General features: G+C 40.3%; 1 protein-coding gene across 1 annotated transcript in view; it reads left to right on the plus strand.

The window, feature by feature from the left end:
* Window positions 1–840: 840 nt before the first annotated feature.
* ENTPD1 (ectonucleoside triphosphate diphosphohydrolase 1) overlaps window positions 841–20,400 on the plus strand; it is a 100,365-nt gene continuing 80,805 nt past the window's right edge. The window contains exon 1 of the mRNA XM_019639086.1: window positions 841–1,089. Within this exon, the coding sequence (XP_019494631.1) occupies window positions 1,074–1,089 (16 nt within the window). The 5' untranslated portion in view covers window positions 841–1,073. The remainder of the gene's footprint in view (window positions 1,090–20,400) is intronic.

Consider the following 20,400-nt stretch of genomic DNA (forward strand, 5'->3'; position numbering starts at 1 on the left):
CTGAGAGCCTGCACTGGGGGAGAAACTGTTACGTGCTGGGGAGCATGGTAGCAAAGGAGAACAGCTACCTGCTCTCTGTTTGAATGTGCGTGTGTGCTTAACATTTCCACATCTCGAATCTTGGTTAGACTCGATGTCTGAGGTTTCTTTCAAACCTAAAGTGCTAAGCTTTCTGACAGCCTCCTGGAAGGAGCAGCTGTCCAGGGAGTCCTGGAACTTGAGGACTTACCTTACTCTGGTGGGTTAGCTCTTGTCCTGTTTTCAAAATAACTTCCTATAAGCAATTTTAAAATGTTCTGTTTGGTTAGCTTCTCATCTACGTTTGGGTCATCGTGGCAAAGCCTGGGTGTGGCACTTCCTTCTCAGAAGACTTCAGAGGCAGGGGATCAGAGTTAGGAAAAAAGGTGGACCTCTTGGTCTATACAGCTAGAGAGCTGTTCCCAGCAAGCAGCCTCCTCTATGGTTCCTTGCGTCCAATAATACGACTTCTCTTGCCTCGAGCTTGTCGCTTGGGTGATCCGTTGCTCTTCTGGTCTAATAAGCTGTGTAAAGGGATTCACTAATCAGGGGACCAGAACTGATCAGCTTTAAGGTGCAGGCAGCACTGTCCTTGTCTCCCCCAGTTTGCCCAGTAGGTATCAAGGTAACAAGTTCCTTGTTATCTGGCTTCAAAAGTGAAATAAGTAACTAGCATTTTTGCTCGCAGCCAGGATACATTTTTCAAGGGGGGGGGGCGCGGGGGAGGGAATGGATTTCTGTAACAGAGGAAGAGAGCGCGCGAGAGATATTTGAACATATGTCATTTCAAGAATACCAAAAGTCACAACCTCGGGAAGCCTTCTTGTAGCTTTAGGGAAGTGAGCAGCTAGACTCCTCGACCAATCTGTCGTTCCCAGTCAATGAAAAAGACCTAGACGAGGTTCCTTTCGAATGGCTAATTTAGCCCCTCCCACGAGCTCGAGGGTCTGTTAGTTATATCTCTGTTCCTTTAGTACCTCTCTCTCAGAATCGGACCACAGCAAGCAGAGGCTGAAAAAAAAGAGCAAAGAGGAAGAACACAAAAGCTGCCAATTATGGAAGATGTAAAGGGTAAGAGCAAAATTGATTTGATCCGAATCCTTAAGAACAAAACAAAACAAAAAAAGGAAAAGAAAAAAAAAAAGAAACCAAAAAACCAAACGCCCAGACTAAAAGCAAGTACTTGAAAGAACAAGAGGCAAAAAGCCCTAAATGAACTTTCCCACCCTCTCCTCCAGAGAGGAGGCAGAGAAAGAACTTTGGGAAACTTTTTAGGAAGCAAAGCCCAGCGGTTGTAGTCGAGGGTGGCTCAAGAGGCAGTTGAAGGGGCTCATGAATATTCATTACCATTTGTATTCAGATCTGGTTTTTTAGAGGCAAATGACTTCTTCCGTCCCCCTTGCAGTTTTAAGAGGCAGCTGCCTCATTTACAGTCCAGAGTCATCTTGCTTCGGGTCTGTACCTCAGCGTATTTGCTTGAAGATGCTGGGCACCGTGTGTAGATTTGTTTTGTTCTCGAATTTCCTGCGTGCTTTCCTGTTGTGAAATTAGCAAAGCCTTCTCTGTAGGGAGTTAGAGAAGTTAATGTGGCTGGAGGCTGTCACAACAAGACCCCGGAGTACGTTTTGCAAAAGACTGAAAGTTTCTTGGTGTGTGTGTGTGTGTGTGTGTGTGTGTGTGTGTGTGTGTGTGTGTGTGGTGGAAAGGGAGGGAGGGGAGAGAACGGGTGGAGGGGAAAAACGGTTTTATCTTTAAAAAGCAAGGCATATCTGACTGACTATATTTAGGTTTTGTCTAAAAACTACAAGAGCAGCCTGGTTTGCACAGATGGTGTGCAGTCTCTGTCTTTTACCTCTTTTGGGCATTTTCTGCCTGGACCGAGAGCCCGATGCTTGCCAGCCGGTGGAAACCAGGAAGAATCTCAGCAGCACTGTGGGCGTGTAGGGTTGCAAACCTCCTTCATTCTCTCTAATTTTTAATACCCCCACACGTTTTCTATCACATGGAACACGGAGGAATGGGATGAGTAGCCAACGGATTGCTTAATAAGGGTAATAATGATAGCGGTTAAGGTTCCCGAAGCCTTTTACTCTGCCGGGAGCTGTCCTCAGAATGTTACACGTGTTATTATTTATTCCTCACATCAACTTTTGAAATGAATGCTCCATGACCATCCCCATTGTTTAGATGATGGAGTTGAGATAAGGGGAGACTCGCTTGCCTTGGGATCTACAGTAAGTGGTGAATTTGCAGGCTGGCGATTGGACACCGTTAATTCTGGGTTTGCGAATCCTTGAAGCTACTGGGGAAATGATACTGATGACATCTCAAGCCTCGGAAGGAATCTATCCTTTCCTATCTAATTTGCATGCTTTTTTTTTTTCCATTTCGTGCTCATGGCCCTTCTGTGGCAGAGCCCAGGTATTGTCATTATTGCCTTTTACATAAGGGAGCGAATAAGGCTAGGAGTTAGGTGACAAGAATCACACTGCTAGACTAGACCAGAAATCCCCGGGGCTCTGGTTTCCCTTCTAACCTGCAGAGCAAGCCCAGTCATTTCTGAACTTCTGTCCCCACCCCCAGCCACTTTCAGTTCCGGAAAAACCTTGGTTCTTTCCTCTCAGACTGTTTGCAGAGTTCTTAACTCTGCCTTAAAGGCCTTTCTGGTGCTCTCCTTCCCCTTTAGCCTGGAGCCAAGCTGCCTGGGTTTGAATTCCAGCTCCAGCATTTACTAACTGTGTGCCTCAGTTGCCTCAGCTGTTAAATGAAGAGGATAACAATAGCCACTTCATAGGGTTATTGTAAGCTCTAAGAGGAATTTATGCAAGGTTCTTAGAATAGGGTGTCATGCATATAATATGTGCTCAGTCAATGTTAGCTGTCGCGATCACTCTTTCAAGCTTCATCTTGGTTGTTAATTTCCCCTTTAAGCCTTCTCTAACCCTTCGAGCCTTAGATGTTTCTACAACACCTCACCACTTACTTAATGCTGAAGGTGGCTTGTCATGCTTGTTCACATTCCTGCCCTCTGTATTGCCTCCCCCTTCCCTCAACTATAATTCTTTTTTCACCTTTACCTTTGGATCTGTAGTGTCTAGAGCAATGTTTAGCATATAGATGACCGTTAATAAATGTTTAATAAACCAGGTATTATTTTAGTCGACATTAATCCAAGAGTCAGGAAGCTGGTTTAAAACGGGAACTCTAGTTTGCTGGAGCGTTCCCACCGGAACATACAGGTCTTTTGTACTATTTATAAAGACGTCGCTCTAAGTGAAAACACTGAAAAACAAAATGCATCCCTACTAGGTGGGTGATATTTAGAGCTGATGTGACCCCATGCTAGGGTACCCAGTTTGGCCAGCCTGGCTCTGGCTGCACTTCAGTGCCTACTTCCCCCTCAGCCAGGGGACAATTCAGATGCTTCATAGCACAACCACCTCCTCTCTGAACAGAACATCTGGTTCTAGAAGTAGTGTCTCCCTGGCCCCATTTTATAGCGTAGTCTAAGATAACATAGTCTGGTAATAGAAGAAAAACAAACACTATAGAGGTTGATCCTGGATAACATCATAAAGTACATTAAATTTATTTCTAGCGCCCTCCCTTTCCTCTTCCTGGCATACCTTCAAACCAGTTTGACAAATATTATTATGTGTCTACCATTTGTAAGTCCCTATGCCAGATGTGTGGGATATAAACAGTTTGCTCACGGTCTAGTGGGGAAGACAGACATGTATACAACCAACTCTAATTGAAGCCAGACTTTGTGAAGTGCTAGTAATAATAGCTACCATTGATTGGGTATTTATGATGTGCCAGGCACTGTAATTTTTATATGAATTATCTCGTGTCATCTTCACAATAAGTCTGTGATACAGGTTTTTGCATTTTACAGCTGTGAAGGGAAGTTACATGGCTAAGGTCACACAGCTAGTAACAGGCAGAGGGGGAATTTAGACTCATATAGTTAGGCTGCCAAGCCTGGGTTCCTGATGCATAAGTTCTCTTACCTCCCTAAGAGCCGCAATAGAAGTCTAAAGAAAATGCCATGAGAAACAGAATAGAGAGTGATGATTTCTGGGAAAATGTCTCAAAGGACGGGACACTTCAGTTGGACCTAGAAAGATGAGTCGAGTCTGGTACCCACAACAAGCTCTTCCCAGAGCCAGCAGTGCTTAAAGACCTTTTCTCTCTTATCAAAACCACAGCCTAGACTTAAGAGTAAGAATCTCTTTCACCTTTTCCAGCTTCTGAGCAGGGAACCTGTTTACATGTCCATCCTAGAGATGTGAAGACAAAAGTCCAAAATTTAGCCCTGACTATGAGTTTGGGATTACCAGTCATGTAATCAAATAAACCATTACAAAGTAATTAGCTGCATGTTAAAGGATTTCCTTAATCATGATTGTCTTGCATGGTCATTAGGCACATGTGGTAAATAGCTTTTACAAATGCCCGTCGGTGATTGGTCTTGCTTTTACTTGTCTAAATTGCATTTTAAGAGTGTTTTCTTCCTTATGTTGTATTTTTGGTTGCTTCTGCACTCTCTTTAAGTGGTGATTGTGCTAAGGGCATTCGCATATAATCCCACCTGCCATTTTGAGTTGGGTGGTGCTGGGCTCAGCCTGTACAAAGTGAACGTGAGACCTGGGACAAATCGCATAGGGTCTGTTCTTCGTGAGCTCTGTTCCCTGAAAAGTTTGGAGTGAGACAAAAATTGAGGGCAGCCGTCGTGGCGAAGAATCGTCAAACCCCTTGATGGTTTGATGGAAGTACAGGAGAGCAGAGGCACTAGCTCTGTCTTGGTGAATGTGTGTGTGTGTGTGTGTGTGTGTGTGTGTGTGTGTGTTCTGAGGCAGTATTTCTCAAACTTGAACATGCATGTATATCATTGGGGATCTCGTTAAAATGCAGATTCTAACCCAGTAGCTCTGAGATGAGGCCTGAGATTCTGCATTTCTAACATCTCTCAAGTGATGGTAATGTTGACCTTCCACAGGCTACACTTTGACTAGCCATGTGATAGGATCATTGCAATGCCTTAGTCTCACAGCGTAGTTTGGTACCAAATGACCAAGCCCTCCCCCAGTACCACTACCCACTTCCCCCAAGCCACCACTTTGAGTCACTGATCAGCTATGCCATTGCAGGATAATGTAAAGCCTCATTTATTTATTCATTCATTTGTTCATTCGTTCATTCATTCAGTCAGTCAATATATGTCCAGAACAGGAAGTTGAGGTCCCCAATTTGCTATACAAGAAACAAGTCTAAATCTTTATCACACACAAACTATTATTACACAAAAAAACCTTGTGTTAGATTTTCCAAACATCTCCCACCTTTTTTCCATGGCTCCAAGTTTCCCTAAGCTGCTTTCATTCCCTGTGTCCAACCTGAGAAGCACTGGAGCAGAATATTTGGCTGTCTCCAGAGCCCTTTGCTGGGTGTTTGGGGTGCCAGGGAACTGGGGTAGAAGGGACTCAGGGCTCTGAGATGGGGAGCAGAGTGCCTGGGGCGTTATCTCCATGCTGCAGAAGGAAGGTGGGACTCATCCCAAGTGCAGAGAAGGAAAAGGTGCAGAGAGGACCAATGGAATTTTCTTAAGATTTGGAAAATTGAGGGAATTATGAGGGAAAAAGAAGTTGTTGGAAAAAAGAAGGCAGGAGGGAGTTCGCCTAACATGCTTTCTATCCTGCAGTTTTTGGGCTAGAATATCAAAATGACTTAAGAAACCCAGGAACAATGGCAGTTCATGCCCTACGTAAAGAGGTGTTTCCTTTTGATTCATAGGAAGAATGTGGACAATCCCTTCATGTCCGGTGAGGGCGTAAGTAATATGGCACATGCCATTAAAAGAAAACATGAAAATATAGATTAGGGGAGAGAAGAAAAACAATCATTCGTGACAATACTCTGGTGTATTTCCTTGCAGTTTCTTTTACTGGGCTCTCTTCCATTAGCATTTGCTTGACTAGGACTTTGAAAAATTAGGAGATGGCATTGTGATCATTAGGCTGCATCTATGTACAATTTTTGTTCTCAAAGATTTTGTTGGGGAAGTGGGGAAGGGAACAGTGTTGGGGAATTGGGGAAGGGGAACATTGTGTTCCAAGCCAAGTTGTTGTCCTTCAATCGTAGTTGTGGAGGGTGCAGCTAGCTCAGCTCCAAGTCCAGCTCAGCTTGGGCGCAGCTCACTGGCCCATGTGGGAATCCAGCCCACAACGCTGTTGCTCAGACCTCACGCTCTAACCAACTGAGCCACCTGGCTGGCCCCCTCTATGTACAATTTTAAAGCCTGGCTTTTAGTGTAGTAGTGAAGCGCAGGTATTTTCCATCTTATAGCATAGTCTTTGTTAGTGTAATTTTTATAGTCACATAATTTATGAACAATTCCCATGTTATTGAACATTTAGGGTGTTTCTATTTCCAGTAAACATCTTGGTGCATGAAGATTTTCCCATGTGTATGTGTAGGGTTGTATGCTGAGGATAGAATCCCAGAAGTAGAATTACTGGGTTAAAATTTGTAAATGTTTTTTTAAAGTTCATGATTGCTGTTGCCAAGTTACTTTCCCTAAGGGTGGACCCTTCATGCTCTCACAAGCAGTTCCTGTTTTGCTGCATTTCTGACAGTTTTGGTGTTTTTGTTTTTAAAATAATTTTATCTACTTTTATGTTGTCTTAGTTTGTATTTCTTTACCAGTAAATTTGACATTTTTCACATAATGTGCTCTTTTGTATAGTGTGTGTTTACATCCTTTACCTGTTTATTACTTATCTGGATTTTATGTTTTAAAATAATTTTTGCGAGCTTTTCATAAAATAAAGATATTCAAGTTTTTCTGCCATGTTTGCAATTGTTTTTTATGAATCTTAGTGATTTTGGGTTTTTTTACAGAGGCTTATAGCTATGAATAGACCCAATACATTTTTATCTGTGGTGTTGTAGTTCTCAAAGTAGTTTGATATTGCATTTTTATTGTCTCTTTAACCCAGGATAATAATTCTTTTTAAGTTCCAAGTGATTGTTATTTTTGTTTAAATCATTAATTTAAATTATTTTTTCATTTTATTTCATAATAGAGAATGTGACTTCATAATTTCTGAGCTGTCTTTGTACCTAAGCATATAGTGAGTTTTATAAATCTATGAACACTTGAGAATAAGATATATTCTGCTTTTAAAATATAAAATTAGATATTTATAAATCTGCCCAGTCATTTAAATTATATGGTAATCCCCCCATAACCTTAATTTTCTCCTATGTGAAATAATAGTATATATGCATTTACTTTTGCATTCTTTTATTGATACCTATGAGAATTTCAGTTTTCTAATTTATATTATCTAATTTCATATTTTCTAATTCATACCATCTTTTCATTAATGTCTTTTTTATTTCTTTATTTTGGCAAGCTTAGAAATAATCATAAGGACTTTTCATAGATTTACTTTCTTCTTCCCCGTCTTCTTCTTCTTCTCCCCCTTTCCCTCCCTCTACCTCTCCTCCCTCCCCCTCCTCATCCTCCTTCTTTGTTGATATAGTAACTATGGTAGGCTGCAAAGATTATAGCTCCTAATCCCTAGAATTTATGAATGATATACAGCAAAAGAGTCTTTTTGGATGTGCTTAAATTAAGGATCTTGAACTGGGGAGATTATCCAGGTGGGCCCTAAATGCAATCACAAATGTCCCTATAAGAAGGAGGAAGAGGGAGATGACAAGGAAGGCAATGTAACCACTGAGGCAGGATGCTGAGCTGCTGGCTTTGCTTATGGAGGAGGGGGTCGCAAGCCTCCAGTGCATGGAAGGCAGCCTAGAAGATGAAAAAGGAAGAGTGGTCTTACAGACCCCTTGATTTCAGTCCAGTAAAACTGATTTCAGACTTTGGACCCCTTGAATGTAAAAGTAAATGTGTGTTGTTTTAAGCCACTGGATTTGCTGTAATTTGTTACGGCAGCCATTGGAAACCAATACAGTAAGTTTTTAATAAATGGGAGTGGTGGTGGCTTTGGTTAATTAACCTACAGGTTGATGGTATATATTGGGCCACACACTATTCTAATCACCTTACAGATGTTAACTCAGTTCTCAAACAACTATTTGAGGTTGTTTCTGGTTACTGTCCCTATCTCACAAATGAGAAACTGAAGAATGAATAGTTAAGTGACTAAAGTCTCTCAATCAGGAATTGTTGAAGTTGAAATTCAAACTCATAGTGGTTCATCTTATTATTTCAAGATATAATTCACATAACATATAATTCACCCACTTAAAGTCTACAATTTGGCATTTGTTTTAGTACAGAGGGTGTACTAAAAAAAATGCATACACATTTTAAGAAAGGGAAAAACTGTATTAAAATTGTAATACTCAATATATTCTGATAACAAAAGATGAATACAGTCACGTGTATACATTTTTTTGGCACCCCTGGTATAGTCACAGAATTGTGCAGCCATCACATTCAATTTTAGAACATTTTATTGCCCTCAAAATAAATGCTGTATCCATTAGCAGTCTTTTCCGTTCCCGCCCTACCAACTCCTTCTCCCCTACAGCCCTAGGCAAACACCAATCTACTTGCTGTCGTTTTGCCTATTCTGGACATTTCATATCACATATCCCACTGTATGAATAGATCACATTTTACTTATCCATTCATCAGTTGATGGCCATTTGGGGTGTTTACACTTTTTGACATTATGAGTAATGTTGCTATGAACATTCATGTACAAGTTTTTTTGTGGACCTATGTTCTTAATTTATTTTGAATATACTCGTATACCTAGACGTGGAATTGCTGGGTCATATGTTTATGTTTAACCATTTGAGGAACTGCCAGACTGCTTTCCAAAGTAGCTCTATCGTTTTACATTCCCACCAGCAGTGTGTACGTAAGGGTTCCAATTTCTCCACATTCTTGCCTATACTTAAAATCTGTCTTTGATTATAGCCATCCTAATGAGTGTGAAGTCGTATTTCGTGGCTTTGATTTGCATGTCCTTGATGGCTAATGATTTTGAACATCTATTCATGTGCTTAATGGCTATTTGTGTATCTTCTTTGGAGCAATGTTCATTCAGATCCTTTGCTTGTTTTAGTTGGTTTGTTTTTTAACTTACTGACTTGTAGGAGCTATTTACATATTCTAGATACAAGTCCCTTATAAGATACATATGATTTGCAAAAATTTTCTCCCATTCTGTGGGTTGTTTTTTTCACTTTTTTAGTGGTGGTGTTTGCAGCACAAACGTTTTTAATTTTGACGATGTCCAGTTTATTTGTATTTTGCTTGGTTGCTGGTGTTTTCGGTGTCCTGAGAAACCATTGCCTGATCCAAAGTCATGAAGATCTGCACTGATGTTTTCTTCAGAGTTTTATAGTTTTAGCCATTACCTTGAGGTCTTTGATCCATTTTCAGAAATTTTTGTGTATGGTATAAGGTAGGAGCTCAACTTCATGTGAACATCTGCTTGTAACAGCACCTTTTATTGAAAAGACTATTCTTCTCCCCACTGAATTTTCTTGGCATCCTTGCTGATATCAACTGACTGTAAATGTGAGCTTTTATTTCTGGACTCAGCTCTATTCCATGATCTATATGGGTAGCCAGTTCCACACTGTCTTGATTACTATAACTTTGTAGTAAGTTTTGAAATCAGGAAGGATGAGTCTTCCAATTTCATTTTCTTTTTTCAAGATAGTTTTGGTTATTTGGGTACCTTGAATTTCCATATGAATTTTAGGATCAGCTTGTCAAAAAAGCCAGCTGGAATTTTCACTTTATTCTTTGTAAAACGTTGGCTTTTAAAATCCAATTTGAGTCTATGTTTTCATGGAGGCACTTAGTTCACATTTATTTTAATTGCCATTCTTATTTCAGTCCCATGATGTTTAATGTTTCCTCATATTATGCTTTTTACTATACACACTCTGGACTTTTGTTTGTTTTTATATACTTCCCTGTGTCTTCCTTTCTTATTTTATATAATCCAATAATGTTAGAAATTCCAATATTAAAAATTCTATTAGTCATTTATTTCACAGAGTTTTAACTTTTTATTTAGATATTAATAACCCAACTCATCAATCAATGAATTTAATTGACTTTAATATAGTTCTTTTCTCACTATGCCTTTCTCCATTCTTGAGGTCTTAATTTTGGTTACTTTCATAATGATCTGGTAGGAATACCAAAGTAATTTTTTAGAAAGGGCATCAGTGTAGTAAGAGAGTAACAACTTGTCTAAATACAGAGCTCTTATCCCTCTCAAGTAATTGGGGTAGTCCTTCATTGTCTTGATAAGTTTGGTTCTATAAAGAAGCTGGAGGACAACTATTTTTCACCTTGAATGTTTTTTTCTGTTCTCTATTCCTGATATTTATAATTTTCACGATAAGACAACTCATCATAGACTTCCTATCATAGATTTCTGCCTAGAATATGATAAACCCTCATAATTTACAAATTCAGGACTTCTCGAGCAAGAAAGATTTCTCTTGTCATAACTTTGATCAGTATTTCTGTTTTGTTTGTTTTTCTTCTTCGGGGACCTATTATTTGGATCTCTTATTTTTGGAACCAATCTCGCCTTTCTCTTTTTCTTTCTCTTTCTTTCTTTTTCTTTCTCTCCCTTTCTGCCTTCTCTCTATTTTTCCTTTCTTTTCTTTTCCTTCCCTTCCATTCCCTTCCCTTTACTTCCCTTCCCTTCCCTTCCCTTTCCTTTCCTATTTTCTTTTCCTTCATTTATTTTTCATTGTATTCAGAGACTAGTTCCCTAAGACTGTGCTCTACATCACTGTTTAAGTTTTTCTCAATTACCTCCAATACAAACTTTCATTCAGTTACAGTGCTTTTGGTGTCCATGAAATCTTTTATTTTTTTTAATCTTAGTTTGCTCTCTTTTTACCACAACATCCTGTTGTATCTAACTAAAAAATAAACAAAGAAACATTTCCCTCTCATTCCTGTGTCATATCTATTTTACAGACAAGTTTTTCCTCTATTGTTCTTTCTACTTTATTGCAAAATTTATTTAATCTAAAGCCTTATCCTTGAAAGAAAAGAGATTCCTTTTGTATGTGTGTGCAAGTGAATGTGTTTTTCACTTTATTCTAAAAAGATTTAAGGAAGCATTAGGGGAGATTCATCCCAGACCAATGTTAGAGATGGCTGGAATGCATGGTCTATCCTCGGCTCCCTCAGATTCTGTTTGGATCCTGGAAAAATGGAATCACCAAATGCTAGATTTCCCTTCTATGTGTGGGAAGACAATCCTTTAGCCAATAAATAAATAAATAAATAAATAAATAAAATAAATAAAGGTCAGAACCAGGAAAGAAAGCAAGAGCTCTGTCACCATATTGTCATGTTTCAGAGGACTGACAGGCTAGGACTGTCAGAATTCTTTCAATATAGTTGTCCAGAGGCATAAAAGCTTTTAGGAATGACACTTCTCTGGGCCCATTTTCTTGCATTTTCCCCTTCCTCACTGAAAGCAAACCTCTCTTGAACTGGAGAGTGAGCTCCTGTTCCGTTTAATGCCTTGTTTGAGTAGTGCCCTTTGTTGGAGATCAGTTGTGAGGTCTCTTTCTACTCATGGTAGACACATGGCTGCCAGTTCACAGAGGCAACAAACACGCAAACAAAACAAAGAAAGGCAAACAACAAACCCAGGGCTCCCCATCATACTCTGCTGCTCTTCTCCCATATGTGCTTTTGTTGTTCCCAATTTAATGGGTGTTGGGAGGGCCAACTAAGTCCTCTGCTTACTTGGCCCTGGTCATGCCACCTTTTCTGAAAAGAGGCGATACTGGCTGTTAGTGCCATTTCTTAATTCTAATGCATTGGCGTTTCATTTGGGGGAAAAATATTTCTTTTAGGGTGCAGATATAGATTTTCACAAGAATGTGGGAGAGTGTGGCAAAGTATTTTCACTTATGCTATCATATTCAGTGGTCATAAGTTTTGTGAGACCACTGGCAGCAGGCTAGAGAATGAACCAAGAAGTTGGTGAGCAATGGGGGGAGACTAGTATTGGGCTCCTGCAGTAGCCCAGTAGGCGAGAGATGATGGGGACTTGCACCTAAGGCATTTAAGGGGTGATGGCAGGGGGATGGATGGGAGGGGCTGGATTTAGACAATATTTCTGAGGTAGTGCCTGAGGAAGAGGACTAGGTGGTTTGTTTGGAGGTAAATAGAGAGAGGTGTCAAGACACCCTCAAGTTTAGATTTGGACGACTGGGTCAATAAATGTTTATACTATATAAGGCTGGGAATGGGGGATGGGAATGGGTTTGGCAAGAGAGGAGGAAGAGTTCATCATGGCATAGGCAAAATACAAGATATTTATAACATCAAAGCAGAGGTATTCTGTTGGTTGCTGGAAATTTGAGACTAGATCTTGGAGAGGTCTGGTGGAAACAGAGATAATGGGAATTGGAGTTGGAGCAAGGAGTCAGTAGTTGAAAGTGTGGGCATGCATAAATCACCCTGGAAAGTGTAGAGAATGAAAACTTAAAAGAGGATGAAGAATGGGACCTAAGGAAGCACCAACATTGATAAAGGGATGGGAAGAGAAAGAATTTAAGAAAAGAGATTCAGAAAGAATGCCTAGAAAGGTAGGAGAAAGACAAAGAGGGAGCCTGAACCTTGCAGCCAAGGAGGAGGGTCTTTTGAGACTCGTTGTAAGAAGTACCAAAGTTGCAGAATAGGCAAGAAAAAAAATGAGAATACATGTCTATTTTCTCCTCTTCTAGCCTACCCTCTCCTGACCTCTACCCTTGCCTCACAGTGTAATTAATGTGTTTGGGAGTTGGTATGCATTTTATAATGTTTCCTGCCCCCACCCCCAGCAAAACCCCAAAAAACTCCAATGGTACAATATGGTGATTGTGTTTGGAAATTTGGAGCTTATAAGTGTCCTTGGTGAAAACAGGTTTAGTAGCATACTTAGCCATATTAAGAGGTTAAAGAGCAGAAGTTAAGAAAAGTAAGAATATTGAACCTAGACAACTCAAGAAGTGAGTCGGTGGAAGGAAGGAGAGAGCTGACTTGAGGGATGAGTTGGATCAAGGGAAGGATATTAAGGTTAGAGTGAGCTTGCTTATGTTTGACAGATAAGAGCCAGCAGAAGGGAGATGGACTCACTCATTCAACAAACATTTGTAGAGCAAAGAATATGTGTCAAGCACTGTTCTAAGCAGAGAGACTACAGCAGGAAACAAAACAAAATCCTTAACCTTGTTGGGCTTGTGTAGTGGTGGAGGGGTAAGGGAAACAGACAACAAGCCAAAAAAAAAAAAAGTGAAATGTGTATTATGTGATGATAAGTACTAAGGAGAAAATTAAAGCAGGGAAGGGAGATAAGAAGTGTTGAGAGGTTATAATTTTAGATAGCATGGTAAGATAGAAGGTGATGTTGAAGAAAGACCTTAAAGAGATGAAGAAGTCATTCATGTGGTTATCTCTGGAAGAACATTCCAGGCAGAGGGGCCAGCAAATACAAGGTCCTGAGGAGAAATTCAGTGTTTAAGGAACAGCAAAGAAGCTAGTGTGGCTGGGCTGGAGAGAGCAAGGAGGTGAGAGCTGAGAAGTGGGTTTGGCTGAAACAGACCTTCTAGGGCCTTGCAGGCCATTGGTTAGTCTTTGGCTTTTACTTACCGTGAAACGGGAAACCAGTGTGGGTTTTGAGCAGAGGAGTGTCTTGATCCAATTCACTAGTTTTCATAGCATCACTCTGGCTGCTGTGTAAAGAACAGACTGAAAGGGGACAAGGGCAGAAAGAGAGAGATTGCAATAATACATGTGAGAGATGATTGTGTCCAGTTCTCCATGGTCGCAGTAGAAGTGGTGAGAAGTGATTGGATTTGGGATCTACTCTGAAGATAGCGCCAATTGTATTTCCTGATTGAATCTGGGTGGGAAACAAGAGACAAGGACACTGACTCCAACGTTTTGAGCCTGACAAGAAACTGGTAGGATGGAGTTGCTTAGGGCTGAGATGGAAAGACTGTAGGAGGAACAGGTTTGAGTGGGAAGACCAGGATCTCAGTTTTGGACATTTTAAGTTTGAGATGCCTATTTGACAAGAAATGCCTATTTGACCTGGAGATTGTGATTTAAGCAGATAAATACACATGTCTGGAGTTCAGGGGAGAAGACTCGGCTGAAGATACAAAATTGGGTCATCAGGTGATGGTTAAACTCAGTGAGAATGGATTTAAATGCAGTGAGACTGGATAAGGTCACCAAGGGAATGAGTGTAGATAGAAAAGAAGTTTCCAGGACTGAGGCTGGGGACAAGAAGAGAAACAATTCAAGGAGAGAGAGAAAGAGATAGAAATAGAGATGAGAGAGAGAGAGAGAGAGAGAGAGAGAGAGAGAGAGAGAGAGAGTGTTGGGGTGAGGGGAAGGGGATAAGCTAGGAGAGTATTAGGTCCTGGGAGCCAAATAAAGACTATTTCAAGAAGAGGAAGTGGTCAGCTGGGTCTAACGCTGCCCATGGGTCAAATCAGGTGAAACTGAGAATTGACCATTACGTTTAGCACAGTGGAGATACATGGTGATCTTAATAAGAGCACTTTTGGTGGAGTGTTGGGAGCAAAATTCTCACTGGAGTTCATCCTATTGCTTCTCCTTTCCTCCCTGTCCCATCCTCCTCCCTCCATCCCAGAACTAAGAAGGACTCAGTGACAGCGAAGTGTGTGAAGGAAGCATGGTTCCTCAAAGGAAATTCAGAACTCTAGTACCAGAAGGGGAAATGGACTCTTGGCAGACAATACAGCAAATGTTCACTTCAGCTAGAAATAGCCTATTCCTGTCCTGTGTATTCTATTTACAGCCCATCAGCTATCAGTAAAGTGTTTTAGGAATGGAAACTTTTATGAAAAGGTGTATAACCACTGGTGCTGACAGACTGTCCAGATTGCAAACATTTTCTGTGGAAGAAAACCCAGAATCCCTACAGGGCCAGGAGGTGTGATCTTTTACAAATGTGCCTTTCTCAGTGAGCTCACTCTAGGAGTCAGACTGTGAAGACAGCCCAAGTCCAAGCTCCTACCTACTGTTGCATTCCCCAGACTTGTCTTATGGTTTCAAGGGGGTGTATCTGTTTGCAAAACAATGATTTGGAGGACTTTGTACTTTAAGGGAGAACTAGGGTAGGGCAGGAGTAGGAAATCACAACTTAAACATGGTCTAGGTATCTCTGCATTTGACATTTCAAAAACACTCAATGAATGTTAGTGCTGGAAGGAACTTGAGTCTCCTCAAATCTCTTCAATAAAATAAAATTAATTAGGGAGCAATTTTTTTAAGTACTTTTTTTTTAAAATTGGGGAACAGTGTATTTTTCCAGGACCCATCAGCTCCAAGTCAAGTAGTTGTTTCAATCTAGCTGTGGAGGGAGCATCTCAGTGGGGATTGAACCAGCAACCTTGGTGTTAAGAGCACTGCACTCTAACCACCTGAGCTAACCAGCCGCCCCAATTAGGGAGCATTTGAGATCTTGCTCCTCAGCATCTGCCATCAGCCTGGCTCAAGTAAACTTATAAAAATAATAATAATAATAATAATTACATTTGTTACCTTTTAAAATTACACAAATAATACAAGTTTATTACAGAAAATTTGGAGTATATAAAGAGCAAATAAGAAAATCAATAAATTCTCTGTAGGTTCACCACTCATAACTGTTTGTCATGTAACTTCCCAGTCTCTCTTATTCTCCCACTTTTCATTGTTTATTATTATTATTTATCTTCTAAAAACTTGGGGCTAAGTTATGCATACTGATTGTAATCTTCTATTTTACTTTATAATTTGTCATGAAAATTGAATGGCTTTTATTATATGATTTTTAGTGGCTGCATATAGTATTCCATCATTTGAACACATACCATATATTCATTTAACCATTTCCTTTTGTGGAACATATAGGAAATTTCCAAATATTTTACTATTATAAATAACTGCTTGTGGACCAATCTCAGCACATGTCAGAAGAGTTCTTTAGGATAAATTCCTAAAAATAGAATTTCCAGATCGCTCTCCAGATTACAATAGTATATAAGTGACAGAAACACTGAAGTCTTGAGGTGGGACGGAGCGTGCCCAAGTTGCACAGCTGGTCGGTGGCTGAGTGAGATTTGGAGTGTAACTCCTCTGCCTTCTAAAAACCTGTTTCCTGGGCCGGCCGAGTGGCTCAGCTGGTTAAGAGCTTGCTTGGGAGCACCAGCTCTGAGCAGCAGGGCTGTGGTTCGGATCCCACATTGAGGGCCAGTGATGCTCGCCCTCTACAGCTAAGATGATGAACAACAGCTCAACCTGGAGCTGGGCTGCCGTGGGTTGCCAGCGACGGCGTAGGCTGCAGTCCCCTGCTGCAGTGCGCTGCCATAAGCTACCATGTGTAGCCGGCAGCCAATGTGAGTGGCCAGCAGCCGGTGTGAGCTGCTGGGAGCCGCAGTGAGTGGCCAACCAATGACCAGCGACCGATTGCCTCACCTGGGAAGAGCACAAGGATCATACCAACATGGACCAGTGAAGCGACGTCCTCCACAACTAGACTGAAGAACAAAACAGCAATTTGTCTACCTGTCTGTTCCCCTTCCCCAATTCCCCAATGCTGTTCCCCTCCTCCCAATTCCCCAATAAAATCTTTAAAAAAAAAAAAACCCCTTTCCTTTATACCATGCTTACTGTTACATTAAGCCTCTTGTTACTGATATCCTGTAGGACTCCTCGGACCTTGTGACATATAATTTTTTCCTGCAAACCCTGTGGCTCCCACTCATGCCAAGCTAGTTTTCTAATTTATCTGTGGGCATGACCTCTGGACAATTAGAGATACCTTTCTTTCATGAGAGAAGATGGTATTCTTCAGATATCTTTCCTCTTTAGGGCTATAAATGTTTCGCCATTAGTCAAGAGCCACTCCCTCAGACACCTGATGCATTCCTGAAGTTTCTATGACTTCTTTTTAACCTTATTGGTTACATATTTCTCTCCAAAATCCTACTTCACAGTAGTACTTCTCTATAGATTTCAGTGGACTCCAGTGATTGAGTCTTTATTATACCCCAGTTGGGGTTCACTAGACTCACCCCAACCCATCTAACCAGGTTGGCACTGTGGGGGACAAAGAAACTTCATTCTACACTTATAGTTTCTTTCAGCTGGCCTTATATTTAAATTAATATGAAACAGATTAACGAGAGAAAATAACCAAATTATATACATACATATGTGAAGCCCACATAACATGAGAGTCAGAGACAGAAGGTTAAAATGAGGCATATATACCATTCTGAGTTAAGGATGAGGTACAGCATATCAGGGCTTCAGAAAGGAGGAAGGTGGTTCTCAGGATGATAAGAAGAGCAGATATTCAATAATTATATGTTTGCCTTGTCCTATAGATAGGTCACAAAATTTATCTCCGGTAATAACCTTTATTATGGGCAAGGCCCTAATTTAAATTCTTTAAGGGAGATGTAAAAGTTTCTCATGAGCCTGCAGGGTATTGATTGCCTTCAGCTCAAAATAATTCACATGCCAAAGCAGCACATTCTGACGAGTCTGGTTTTGAACCCCTTCGGCAGAAGCACAGCAAGACCTGCACATTAGGGCAGGTTGTATCATTGATGGCTCTTCCAAAGCTGAGAAACATTTAAAAGGCAGTGACTCTTTGGCCATTTCTTAACCTATAATACCTTCTCCAATTTTACAAATGTATTTCTTAGGTTGAACCATTTGAAGTTGACAGTTTTGTAGGTCAGAAACGTCAAGTATTGGCAGTATCTTATGATTCATCCTAATATGTAAAATGATCCTAGATGTCAAGAATACACTATAGAAAATATCCTAGTTTATCCTCAAGATAGATTCTGGAAGGCCTGCCATGACTTCTGAGTACCCAACCAGGGCTGTATTTCTCACATACCAAAAGGCAAAGTTTATTTTCAGCCTTAAAAATGTCCACACTCTGACCCAGCACATTTACTATGAGAACTTAACCCTAAGTAAAGCAGCCTGGATGTGTATATAGATGTACCCACAAGGATATTTATTAAGACATTGTTTGTAATAGTGAACAATTGGAAATAACCTAAAGTAATGTATATCCATACGTGAAACAATAATCAAATGATATTGCAAAAGAATTTCCAAACAAGAGAAATAAGCATTAAGAGAAAAACAAGCTATAAAGTTTAACAATCAAGATCCATTTTGTTAAAAAAAATTGAATAAATTTATACTAATTATGCCCAGGAGGAAGACTGGCAAGATATACAGTGAAATATATATATATATATATATATATATATTTAAAGATTTTTATTGGAGAATTGGGGGAAGGGGAGCAGACAAGTTGCTGTCGTTTTGTTCTTCAGTCTAGTTGTGGAGGACGTTGCTTCACGGGCCCAAGTTGGCACCATCATTGCGCTCTTCCCGGGCGAGGCAGATCAGTCGCCGGCTTCTGGATGGCCACTCACTGCGGCTGCTGGCCGCTCGCACTGGCTGCAGGCCGCTGGCCACACACGGTAGCCCATGGCAACCCACTGCCACAGGGGCTGCAGCCTACGCCGTCGCCAGCAACTCACAGCAGCCCAGCTCCAGGTTGAGCTGTTGTTCAGCATCTTAGCTGTGGTGGGTAGTGTCACTGGCCCTCATATGTGGGATCCAAACCGGGGCCCTCTGGCGTCCTAAGCCAGTTCTCAACCATCGCACCACTCGGCCGGCCCAACAGTGAAATATTTTTTAAACAATTTTTAATTTTTCAATTACAGTTGACATAAAATATTATTTTTTTAATTTTTAAAAATTTATTTTTCAATTACCATTGATATACAATATTATCTTTCAGGTGTACAATGTAGTATTTATACATTTATGTAACTTACAAAGTGATCACCTTGATAAATCTAGTACCCATCTGACATTATACATGATTATTACATTATTGACTATATTCCCTTTGCTATGCTTTATCTCTTCATGGGGATGTAATTCTTAATTTTTTCTCTTTCTTTTCCTATCTCCCAATTTCCCTCCCACCTGGCAACCATCAAAATGTTCTCTGTATCTATAAATCTGTTTCTGTTTTGTTTGTTTATTTATTTTGTTTTTTAGATTCTACTCATATAAGTGAACTCATATGGTATTTGTCTTTCTTTGTTGGACTTATTTTAATTAGCATAATACCCTCTAGGTCCATCCCTGTTGTTGCAGATGACCTCTAGGTCCATCCCTGTTTATGGCTGAGCAATATTCCATTGTATATATGTACCACTTTTTCTTTATCATTCATCTTTTGATGGACACCCAGGCTGCCTCCATATCTTGGCTATTGTAAATAATGCTGCAATGAACATATGGATGCACATGTCTTTTCAAATTAGTGTTTTGAGTTTCTTCAGATAACTATCCAGTAGTGGAATTACTGGGTTCCTTGTCTCTTGTTATATAGCCTTTGTTTTAAAGTCTATTTTGTCTAGTATAATTATTGCTACCCCAGCTTTTTTTTGTTTGTTTCTATTTTCATGAAGTAACTTTTTCCATCCCTTTGCTTTCAGTCTGTGTGTCTTTCAATCTGAAGCGAGTTTCATATAGGCAGCATATGTAAGGGTCTTATTTTCTTATCCATTCATCCACCCTATGTCCTTTGATTAAAGTATTTAATCTATTTAAAGCAGTTGTTGATAGATATGTAGTTATTGCCATTTTATTATTCATATTTTTAATCTTTTTTATCTTCTTCTTAAAGAAGTCCCTTTAACATTTCTTGTAATACAGTTTTGGTGGTGATGAACTCCTTTAGCTTTTTCTTGTCTGGGGAGCTCTTTATCTGTCCTTTGATTCTAAAATGATAACTTTGCTAGGTAGGGTAATCTTGGTTGTAGATCCTTGCTTTTCATCACTTTGAATATTTCCTGCCAAACACTTCTGGCCTGCAGTTTCTGTTGAGGAATCAGCTGACAATCTTATGGGAGCTCCCTTATAGGTAACTAACCACTTTTCTTTTGCGGCTTTTGAGATTCTCTCTCTCTAACCTTTGGCATTTTATTTATTTATTTTTTTTAAGATTTTTTTTTTAATTGGGGAATTGGGGGATGGGAATAGTGCTGGGGAATTAGGGGAAGGGGAACAGACAAGTTGCTGTCATTTTGTTCTTCAATCTAGTTGAGGAGGACGTTGCTTCACTGGTCCAAGTTGGCACCATCATTGTGCTCTTCCCTGGTGAGGCAGGTCAGTCGCTGGCTTCTGGACGGCTGCTCACTGCGGCTGCTGGCCGCTCACAGTGGCTGCTGGCTACACACGGTAGCCCATGGCAACCACTGCAGCAGGGGCTGCAGCCTACACCATTGCTGGCG

The sequence above is a fragment of the Hipposideros armiger genome, unplaced genomic scaffold (assembly GCF_001890085.2).
Source record: "Hipposideros armiger isolate ML-2016 unplaced genomic scaffold, ASM189008v1 scaffold_42, whole genome shotgun sequence".
Lineage (NCBI taxonomy): Eukaryota > Metazoa > Chordata > Mammalia > Chiroptera > Hipposideridae > Hipposideros > Hipposideros armiger.